At 42.3% G+C, this 12,188-nt stretch overlaps 1 protein-coding gene across 1 annotated transcript in view; it reads left to right on the forward strand.

Annotated features, from left to right (window-relative positions):
• Window positions 1–3,922: 3,922 nt before the first annotated feature.
• LOC120807509 (potassium voltage-gated channel subfamily D member 3-like) overlaps window positions 3,923–12,188 on the forward strand; it is a 79,840-nt gene continuing 71,574 nt past the window's right edge. Inside the window, exon 1 of the mRNA XM_040159648.1 lies at window positions 3,923–5,025. Coding sequence (XP_040015582.1) covers window positions 3,923–5,025 — 1,103 coding nt within the window. The remainder of the gene's footprint in view (window positions 5,026–12,188) is intronic.

A 12,188-nucleotide genomic window follows, 5' to 3' on the forward strand; every position in this document is an offset into this window, starting at 1 on the left:
TAGTTTGAGGTAAAGTTAGAAAGTTACTATGAAAAAACCCTTATGGATTAGGAAAGATTTACGAAAAACCCACTACAATAAACAAAACTGTATTAACTAAAAGGACATTTCATTTGAAAAATGGTTGACATAATTGTTTGATTGCGAACCAATTTGCATATCAGTGTCCCCCCTTGGAAAGGAGCTTATTCTGTTTCTTTATTTTTTTTCTCATTTATTCTCTTAGGATATACTTCTTTTTCAAATGTTGGAAAGCCTCTACTGTCCCCATCTCATGCAAAGTAGTGTGAACAATTGCATGTAAGTGTTCTTCTCTAGGGTTCAGCTGCCACCCCAGAGGTTTGAATATGTCACAGAAAGGAATATGAGTGGGGGAAAAATGATCAACAGCACGGGCAGGGCTGTATTGGCAGTTGGCAGATAGAGTTGATATGTTTACAGAAAAAAAAAGAGGAAACCTCACAAAATAAAAGATTGAATTTGCTGAAGACTGATAGCGATGTCAAAAATTCCAACTGTCTCTTTTTCTTTCTTTTTTTAAAAGCTTTATGCACTGATATTTTTCTCAAATGTGCACATATGCAGGGAAGGCACTGATGTAACTAAAGAGGTCTGTATAGTATGAATTTGTGCGCCCTGACTTCTTATTTAATGATACGATGTCAGAGTTGGCCTTTGCATCAAGTGTATTCAGTGCTCACCGAAAAATAAATAGTTACACTACAGAGAAAAGACAGTGTTTAAAGAAAATAGAGGAAAACATACCCAGAAAATATTTCCATTTTTCAGGCTCAACAGCTCTACATGACCACAGATACAACAAAAGCAAGCCTCTTTATGAGAGAAATCCTGCAACTTAAAAAATGTTCAAAGACTCAATTCATGAATATTTTACAAGATGTGCCAGAACTTCATCTGAGTATCTGAATGTACTGGAGTCCATCAATAGCCTATCTGTCTTAACACCCAGGCCACACAGCATTTCTCTCCCTCTCCCCCTTTCTTTCTCTCCCTCTGCCTCTCCTCTTTACTCTAAGGGCCACACACAAGGCCATCCATTCAAAGACCTTCCTCATCCAGCCTCGGCGGTCCCCTGAGGTGCCTATGCACAGCCCATGCTGCCTGGGATTGAAGTGTGAGATAGTGAGGGAGAACCAGTGGGGCTCGTTGCTCCTTCCTCTCTGATGACGAGGCTCTACAGGGCTGCCTTTTACACCCACTCCCTGAGTTAGATAATGAAGGCAGAGGAAGTTTTTACTACTGGTTTAAAACTAATACTTTAGACTTGTATCAGAGACTTTGAGGCCACTTGTCCATACAAAGACTGGTGTAATACTTAAAAAAATGATTATTTTGGATGAAAAATAGAATAAAGCCCATTTGAGTTTTTAATTAATTGCTTCGTAATGGAAATGTGTTCAACAATGAGAGGTGTCATGCAATTTTCAAAAATATAGCATAGCTATACATTACATAGCTATTACTCAACGTGCATACTGTACACTGTTAACTCTATACTGAAGGGATGGATAACCAACTGGGCAAAGCAGGCAACTGCCCCAGGGTTCTAGAGCTCCTGGGGCCTTGAAAGCCACACTGCATTTCAGCTGGTTTGTGTTGATTTCATGGAAAATTTGTTTGGGGATATGCACCACTAAAGCAGAATAAAGGGCAAGGGGTGGGTCCCGTTTTATTACCTAATCTTGACAGGGCCTCACTGTGTTTTAACACACTTGATTTCATTTTAGAGCTTGTATGTTGCATATGTCTGAATGTAGGTGTTTTTTTTTATAAAATTACCACACACCAACTTTTGGGACAGGCAATACCATAATGGCCTGAATATAAGTGGATTTTTTTTTTCTGCATATTACATTTGAAAAAATTTGGGTCTTCTTATATTCGAGGACATTTCTGTTTACACAACTGTTACAACACTGGCATTATGAACTGTTTGTATAGCCATAGCGTTTGTTCGTGTTTGTGCATATTACAACACATCTGTAATATGCATGAGGCGCACTTTTTCTGCACCTCATGATTTACATCCTTTGCCGATGAGCAGCGCCAGTGCAAGAAGTAGTGTGTCCTCTATGTGGAGAGGTGGAATATAAGGGTGTGGAGGTCAGGATCTGGTGTGTAGCAAAAATCAAACCTTCGAGCAGCAAGCCAGAGTTTGTGTCCCACCGCAAACCTGCAACCACACCTTTAAAAAAAAACCAGAAAATAAGAGTGTTGTATTGATTAAGATTTCTGCGGTATCCCTGGAGTGCGCTACGGTGAGTTAACTACACTGCGGTGACTATTGGTATAACTCTGGTGTCCCCGCCATCACCACACCGTGGTATTTTCTGCTGAAGTGAGCAATCCAGCGGTGCAATACTGGATTTAGCCGAAGTGACAGGGTGAGTCTGTCACATACGATGGTGGAGTGAGGCAGAGGGAAGCAGGGCTGAGGACGCAGAGCTGGCACAGTGAGAGAGAGACGCACATTGTACTTTGTGCTGGGGAGCAGGAAGCGCGCCGCTCCTCTCCTTCACATTGCACTTTGCAAACACGGACAAAGAAATGAAGCCAGGATGTAGAATCAGTTAGAGGATTTCCACGCATCCTGCCGCTACAGACCGTTTTCTCCTCAGTATAGTGGACCCAGAGACCGGTTAATTCTGCTCCGGCACCCGCGTTTTTGGCGCTCTGCTCGGTGCAGGAGGCTGTCGACCGCCCGAGGAGGAGAGGTCCCGCTCGCTGCTTCATCCCGCTGGATGGATCCGAGCTCCTCTTCTCTCTCCTGTAGCTGAGGACTCGGTCTCCTTCTCTTTTCTGTTTGGAAGAGCTGGGATTTGGTTCCCTCCTCCACTTCAGTCGGTGAGTGTCTGCCATCCATTTCACTTCATTTCGTATCGCCTTAGAAAATGTTGAGACGCGTGAACAAGTGCATTTCTTGTAGAAGTTGGATTTTGTCACCTGCGCTCATGAGAAAAGGTGCAAAAACTTGCCCGCCTTTTGCCACGTTTTGAATATTTTCAGGACCTGTATGAACAGGCTGTTTTAAGGCAAATTACACTGACCAAGTGATGCAGGTTATTTCTAACACACGCCCAGGTCGTTAATATTTTTTCATTTTGAATTCAACTACCAAAGAACTGTGTACTAACGTTTCCACATAGATCAATCTGGAGCCTGTTACCTCCTTAAAACGATTCAACAGGTCTCTTTCAGTCCCTTACAGTGAGCGCTGCTCCCTGTCAGTCAGTTAACGGTGCTGCTCAGGACAGATAAGTTTGCGGTTGTAGTTGGTCTTTAGTGATGCTGCTTATGTTGTTTAACCTTAACCGATTAACTTCATTAACTTAATTATATTCACTGTACATCTAATGTGTAAGAAATGTGGGCTTAGGTCCAAAACGGAATTCATTTGGTTCAGAAATGCAACTCAACAAACTGGTACCAGTTGCAGGCTTCAGTAGGAACCATGAAGTATACACTTCATATAAACGTGACAGTGAGGTAGTATGTTAAAAACGTGAATGTGACAGTGTTTGAAGCCAGACTTCTCCTTTACCTGTGTGCCATCTGTCTGGTTGCACATATGCTTAAGTTGTTGCCATATCTCAGCTTTCTCCACGAAAAGTGGATGACATTTTGGGGCAGGTTCTGTTGGATTTGGACAGAACACAGAAGAGGGTGACTGGAAATGTAATAGATCGTAATCATTTGGAACTCAAAATGTCATGAGTTTCATGCTGCTTCCTTTACAGCATCGTGCCTGGCAAACATGGATAGTTTGGTTGATTATTTGGTGTGCGGCTGTTTTCAGCTTTGTTTCCTCTTTGTTATTGCTTATGTCTCTCAGATGCCATTTCATTTTGAGGAGAGTCGAGTCTGAAGGTGAGGAGGACTACTTTGAAGACTCTGCTTCACAATGGCAACAGGAGTAGCAGCATGGCTTCCTTTTGCTAGGGCAGCAGCCATTGGCTGGATGCCTGTTGCCAACTGCCCCATGCCTGTTGCCCCGAGAGACAACAGTAAGAGACAGGATGAGCTGATCATCCTCAACGTCAGCGGTCGTCGTTTTCAGACCTGGAGAACCACTCTGGACCGCTACCCTGACACCCTGCTAGGCAGCTCTGAAAAAGACTTCTTTTACAACGAAGAAACCAAGGAGTACTTCTTTGACCGGGACCCCGATGCCTTCAGAAGCATCCTCAACTTCTACCGGACAGGGAAGCTCCACTACCCCCGTCACGAGTGCATCTCAGCCTACGATGAGGAGCTCACCTTCTTCGGCATCATCCCTGAGATCATCGGTGACTGCTGCTATGAAGAGTACAAGGACAGAAAGAGGGAGAATTTGGAGCGGCTGCAGGATGATCAGGAGGAGAACAAGGACCTGAAGCTACCCAACATGAACTTCAGGGAGACCATGTGGCGAGCCTTTGAGAACCCCCACACCTCCACCATGGCCCTAGTCTTCTACTATGTCACTGGTTTCTTCATCGCCATCTCAGTCATCACTAATGTGGTGGAGACAGTGCCGTGTGGTTCCACTGCCAACCAGAAAGACATGCCATGTGGTGAGCGCTACACTGTGGCGTTCTTTTGCATGGACACAGCCTGCGTCATGATATTCACAGTGGAGTACCTGATGCGCTTGTTCGCCGCGCCCAGCCGTTACCGTTTCATGCGCTCAGTGATGAGCATCATCGACGTGGTGGCCATCTTGCCGTACTACATCGGCCTGGTGATGACCAACAATGAGGATGTGAGCGGCGCCTTCGTGACGCTGCGTGTGTTTCGAGTGTTTCGTATCTTCAAGTTCTCCCGTCACTCGCAGGGTCTTCGGATCCTGGGTTATACACTGAAGAGCTGTGCCTCAGAGCTGGGCTTCCTCCTCTTCTCTCTCACCATGGCCATCATCATCTTCGCCACGGTCATGTTCTACGCGGAGAAGGGCTCCAGCTCCAGCAAGTTCACCAGCATCCCAGCTTCTTTCTGGTACACAATTGTCACCATGACGACGCTTGGGTGAGTAATAGACATATGCACACCCACGTACACAGAGAGGCACACACACACACACACACACACAAACACACACACACACACACACACACACACTCACACTCACTCACTCAAACACACACGCAGGTAAACAAGTGTACACATTGTAAGAATCCTTAACTCAGAACAAAAACAATCGATTATGACAATAAATGCACTTGATGCGATGTGTATTTTTATATTAATTGAATAATTTATGAAAACCACTTTGAATTTCAAATGAGCATTAAGACAGGCTGCCCACATAACTCGGTACACTACAGCTTATTTGAGGCTGCCAGTGTGAGTAATGGTGGGCAGTGTAGCATTTATCTACCAGCACAAACACTCGTGCCTTTTTGTTTGCCTCACTTAGAGCTCGCCAAATAAGGAGAAAGTGGTTGAATGCATACAATACATCAAAGTATTGAATTGGATGCCCAGATTCTACACAGGTTTGTGTGTGCATTAATTAATTGATTGATGCAGAGGCACACGTAGTGCTTTTTGCATTTTCCTTCTTGATTTTGAAATATTTGTTTCCACTGTATTTCGAGCCTTTTGAGAAAATGACATGAAACACTTAGCCTGACCCGAGACATGGAGCAGGACTGAACTATTATGATTGAAAGGATACTGATCTTGGAAACAAACTGTGATGATTGATCAGCCACTGCATACTTAACCAATACACTAACACATAGTTTTTCCACCTTTGTGCCATTGTGATATTTAAATGACATGAATCCTTATTAACTTTAGATGAACAGTGGTTTGGTTTGATTATTTTACAGAAGACAAAAATGTCTCTTGCACGGTATTTCTGACATTTCTTTTCTCCTAGTTGGTGCCACACCAGAAGCACCATGTTTATTGTCTAGGCATTCAGTGTAAAGATGCCTTGAGAGGAATTAATTTAACTGCATTATAAAGTCAGATCTCTCTGCTGTGTGCCTGGAGGCGAGCTGCCCCATGAGAGATCTTCTGTCACCTTTATTATGATTCTATTCTGCTCTTAATCTTTCACACAAGCTTGCCGAGACTCAGTGCCATCAATGGCAGGGCGAACCTGAAAGTGTTCCAGAAGTTTGGCTGAATGAAGGCGCAGTTGAAAAATAATTATGAGTTCCCAGAAATCACCTTTTCACTCAGGGTCTCTACGTAAGTAATGCTGCCTTTTGGGATAAAAATAAATGTGGTGGTTACATTAAAGCAAATAAGTTTTAGACATTTATTTCTGAAGACAAATGGCTATATGATCGGGCAGGAAGAGCATTAAAGGATGGGTTAACATTGACTTAAAACAATACCCGCATGCCTACATGTAAATTGAAAGGGTTTTTTGGTCAATGTAAGTCTTCTTCCTGTCCTTACTGCCTGTGAAGAGATTCCATCATGACATTATTCCAATGTAAGTGATGGGGAACAAAATAAACAGTCCTCATTTTGTGTAAAAATGCATTCAGAGTTTATCTGAAGCTTGTATGAAGCTTCAGCAGTCTGACATAGACCAATTTCGTGGATACCTCCAAAATTTACAGTCTAGGGTTGTAACATAATTTCATACAACACAGAAAAGCAGTAAATCCTCACATTTGAGAAGCTGAAACCAGCAAATATTTGGTATTTTTCACTGATGAATTACTGTTAGTGCTTTTTTTTAGTGCAAATGTTCCTCATTGTTTTCCCACCACACAGGAAATACAGTCTGTGGACACACAAAGAGGGAATTTTGTATTAAAAAGACTGAAACTCTGGGAGAAACCCATTTGATTTTTCTAACTCAGACTGCTGAAGCCTCATATTAGCTTCCGCTGAATTTAAGAGCGCATTTCCTCACAGAAAGTGGATTTTGTCCCCCATCACTTACCCTGACTTTGCTTTAAGAAGGGATCTCTTTGCAGCCACTATGGACAGAATAAACAATTACAGCAACCAATAACTCAGTGTACATATGGTCATGTTAGTATTCTTTTAAAGTTATAACCCTTAAGATTTTCATGACATCAAGCCCTGTTTTTAATACTATTTATGGTCAGGGGGTTTTCCTGCAGTAGCCATTCAGTATGTTTACAGTCTGTAGTTACCTCTCTCTGTGGTACTTTTAGTGATCAGTGGCGGGTTCCACCATTCCTGCACTGGATTTAAATTACTAACCAGGACTGAAATCCATAATTATATAATTAACTTTAAGACAGACTAAGAAATAAAATGCGATCCTGTCCTTTTTTACAGTTATACCATCCCGAACAGGACCATAGACGGAGAGCTTTAAAACCCGTAGACATTGTGTCAGAAGTACTGTATTTTCTGCACTGTTCATTATTGAGAGGGATCTGCACAGTAAATATGAATACTGGACAGGGGAATGTGTGGGATGTCCTGCTGCACCTCATTTGACCCTTATTAAGGTCCATACCCAACTTTCTAACAAAGTATGTCTAGTTTCCCTGTTGAAAATTTCTGTCCTTTAAGGTGACATTACAGTTGTTGTCTCAGAACTGTGAACTGTTATTTATTCTACAGGTAAAGGTCAGTGTGTCAGAGTTTTTTCTTGTCACAAATAAAGAAAAGGAAACCACATTAAAAATTCAAGCATGGATCTCCGCACCAGAATAGCTCTCTACCGAGCGAGGGCTGAAATGGCTGCCCGACATTACCTCTGCTACAGTTTATGAACATGTTTGTGTATTATAAGAGCGTCTTTTGTATCACACATACAAAGGGATAGAAATGCCAAGGTGAAAGCGTTGTGTAAAATTTGAACCCTGAGCAATGAGATTGAGTGTGGAGCCATTATGTCCGACACGCAATGGGCAACGGCGCTGAGAGTCTATCTACAGCGCCGACAATAGTGATTCTCATTGCTTACCAAGGACAGTCATTCGCCAGCAGGAAAACAATCAACCGATGCATGTTCAAGGCTCACAGAATCATTTTGTGAGTGTTCATATTCAGTATGTTTTCTCTATAAAGCCAGTATCCAATATGTAAAATCCAAAACCAATTCTCAGGGAATACATGCTGTGTGTTAAGATTTTCTTTGCTCTTCTGGGACAAAAATCTGTTTCTTCTCTTTTCTTTCAGATAGGATCTGACCACATTTTTTAGTCTTTGTTGTACTGTTTGGATTTTAAACACAACAAATTCAATAGGGATATTTTAAATTGGCATTGTTTAAATATATAGTTATCATGTTTTATTATCTTATGCTGGGCTTTGTTTCTGTACTGCCCAACATAAATCTGAATATTATCTGGACCTATTCAGCTCTTTGTAGCATATTGCACTGTATCAAAACAAGCAAAGCAATAAGATCCCCCCATGCAAAAAAAAAAAAAAAGAAAACAAAAACACACAGGTACAGTACAGTCTTTTTTTGAAATACTCCAGCCCACACTTATAAAACAAAAGCAAGTAGGTGAAATTTAAATTGTTCAAATAGAGAGGCCAGTGCAGTATGTGCCATCCCAACCTCCTCCAGTTTGTTTAATGTGCAGGCAGAGAGGCTAATCTCTGCGTAATTATAACTGCACCTGAACACCCAGTAGCCTTTCATGAAGCTTAGTGTGCCCTCCCACCTGTCACCCGTCAATCTCTTCACATGCTGAAAGGACATATGCTCAGGTGATGAGGTCACCAGTAACCCGTTTGTTAGAGCACATAAAAAACCACAGAGTGAAAAAAAATCCTAATCTCCTTCATAGCTACATAACATTAAGTAAAGTAAAAAAAAAAAACAACAACAAAAAACCCGCTTGTGGTCTTTCTAGTCTCTTGAGCTCTAATTGGGCTTTTTTTATTCAATTTTCTCAATTTTCTCTTCATCAAGATCGTGCATGATCGAGTGCGAGTGTGTGTGTGTGTGTGTGTGTGTTTGTTCGTGTGGGTTTGTGTAATGACTATTCAGATTTAACTGACATATCAAACCAATTGCATCCTTCACTTCAAAATCAGTTTTAGTTTTCATTTCCATTTCACAAAAAGCTGCAAGCTTTCATCATCACACGGCAAACAAAGATACTGGAATACATTTTTGGCTCACCATATACTGTAGTTTTGATATTCATTTTCGGCAAATCAAAGCATTTCACGACACACACACACATGCACATATTGAACACCAGTTTATGGTAAAACACTTTGTATTATACATTCATCACTATAACCCCAACCCCAGGTGATACTCGATTAAACCTAAACCCTTCTCTAACCTTGATCCAACCGTAATTAAACGGATACTAAAGGGATATAAAGTTGGGATTTGCGAGAGACACAATAGTCAAAATAGATACAGCATAGGCTGAAAAATTCCTGCCTGGTATATGTCCATATCTCAAACTCTACATCCCTAGTTTGTAACACAAGCTTTCAATTAAAAATATGAAGTCTCCCAGCCAAGGCCGACATAACTGGGAACATCACCAGGGTTATTTTCTAAGACATAAGAAATATCCTCCAGTTAGACAAGTCTTACCCATTGAACATGTATTTAGTCCTTAATCCGGGGCCTTTGGAAGAACACACACATATACAAACATACTGACACCTTAATAACTCTGAACTAACAATTCATAAGCCCGAAAACGGAGAATTTTGATAAGCCAATAGGACACAAAAAATATTAGCACACTTGAAAAGACATTTTTGCAAAATTGTGAAAAGTTCTGACATTGACAGCTGAATGTCAAGGCTGTCAACATTCATCAGATTTAAACAGATTCCAAAAGAGCACATACACACATTGATATGCTGATTCATTCTCTCTCTCTCTCTCACACACACACACACACACACACACACACACACACACACACACACACACACACACACACACACACACACACACACACACACACACACACACACGGCCTTTGATCTTGTCTCATCGTTATGACCTGCCTCTCTGCGTCCTCTCCATGTCTGCGTGAGCCCAGACAGCGCAGCGCAGCAGTTCTGGGTAATGGGCTGCAGCTGAGGGATATGAGAGAGGGAGAGAGGGAAGGGGACTGGCTGGCTTTATAATCAGCCGCTTTCACCGTCCAGGAACAGGGGTGTTAAATCAAACTCAGGTGGCTGATAAGAGGATCTGGATTGAATCTCAGCGAGGTCCAGTCCCTGCGGCTGCCTGCTGGCGCTGCCGCTGTCGGAGCCTGCCGGATACGCGTTATTTGCATTTATGGGACAGGATCCAAAAGACTGATGAGGAAGGAGAAAGCCCTATCTCCCCCTCTCTTTCTCTCCATGACTGTCTTTCTCTCCCCCTTCCTCCCCTCATCCCCCATGAGTTTCCCAGGGGAACAGCTATTTTGAGAACACAGGCTCTGTGTGTGAAAGGGAATTATCATTATCTATTTCAACTGTAATCTGATTCACGAAACAGGCACAATGGATGAGAGCATTCGTTTTTACCTGTGTGACAGGTGCACTGGAAGTGAAGGTTCACTGGCACGCCACCGGCTCTCCCAGGTCTCCCACGCCTCTAAAAACATTATTAACCCAATAAGGAGAGAAATATTAATGAGGTGTGCATTGAAATCTGACTCTGGTTTTATAATTAGTGATTCTCCCAGTTGTGGAGTCCTGGTCCTGGACAGAGGCTTGTTCTGTAGCAGGAAGTGAGAGAAAATGTTGTTATGCATGTAGGTCATGTTCCCATCGCTGCCTTAATCAGTGGCTATATATAATCTGCTTCTTTCTTCAGAGAGACTTTTAGTTCGCTCCCCTATGTGTTCTCTGCTCAAGCTCTCTATTAGACAAAGTGGACTGGGCCCAGGGGCCAAAGACAGGAAGAGAGAGGTCAGACGAGTCATGCTAGCAGGTCCACAAAAACTCAGTGGTACAGGTTTGGTCAAAATGGATGGAAGTGGCTGAGGAAGGCCAAACAAAACTTACTTTTTTTGATTGCTGCTTCAGTTTTGGTACAGCGTACACATTCATAAACCACACTGTCATACACGTGCTTATGTACATACTGGAACTAATGATTATTTTCATTATCGATTAATCAAGCGATTCATTTTTCAGTGAATCCTTTCATTTAAAATGATACTTTCTCTTGCTGTGTAACCGTCAGGGTCCACGTAATGTACATACAGTCTGTGTGAGCTGACATATTTCTGTTAACGCATCTGTGCCTGCAGACTCAATGTATGGTATTGTGATGTTATAGAGGGGCAAAGTCTGCAGACAGAGGAGGTTTTGGTGAATGGCTGGGTCAACAAAACATTAGACTTTGACAAGGGGCAACACCCGTTCACTTTTCAAAGTTTTATTTTTGCAAAAGTGGTTTTTAACAGTTTTGGAAGGAACAGACATATGATGTTATCAAGCTGATAGAGATGTCAGGTCGGGAAATGCTGCTATGTGTTGCTCTAGAGGGCAATTATAAAGAAGTATCATGTAATTTTGGGGATTGTTGAACAGAACCCTGTCCAGGCTGGTTTTGGAGCAATGTGGTCCTTTTTAATAATTGAATTAATGTTCATCAGAATGTTCAAAAATAGCGAAAAAGTACCCATCGCAAGTTCCCAGAGCCTAGGGTGATACCATCAAACTGCTCATTTTCTCCGAATAACACTCCTAAACCAAAAGCTCTTTGGTTTACTGCATTACAAAGCAGAGAAAAAGCAGAAAAACATAATATGTGAGAAGCTGGAGCCGGCAAATGGTTGTCATTTGAGGGTTTTCCCTCAATAGCAACCATTTCTGTAGGGGTTATGTGCACATTGGTAAAACAAGGCTTATAGTGCATGGAACTGCAATTTTCTCACCTCCCCGTAGCCACCTGACAGCGTAACAGCACTTGGCATCTTACCAAAGTGGGACGACTGTAGGCAGGTCGCTTTCTCAGTGGGTGTGGTCACTAGCCGGCTGACTGAGTCACTGTAGCGAGTCGATTCCTCTCTCGCTCCCGTTCCTCTCAGAGTCATTTCCTCTGACAGTTATCATTTTTCAGAATGTGTTTTTGAGCTCATCATCTGTGACAGATGTAATTTTTGGCTGTTTGACAGATTTTCTCCCTGGTTCATTTCTGCAGTGAAGACGTCAAGAGACGCCATCAACTCGGTTGTAGTCGTAACCTCCTGCCGGTTAAACTCTTTAAGGGCTGGCTAACTCTGAAATACTCACGATAGGAAGACTTGAAA

Source organism: Xiphias gladius, chromosome 21 (assembly GCF_016859285.1).
Source record: "Xiphias gladius isolate SHS-SW01 ecotype Sanya breed wild chromosome 21, ASM1685928v1, whole genome shotgun sequence".
Lineage (NCBI taxonomy): Eukaryota > Metazoa > Chordata > Actinopteri > Istiophoriformes > Xiphiidae > Xiphias > Xiphias gladius.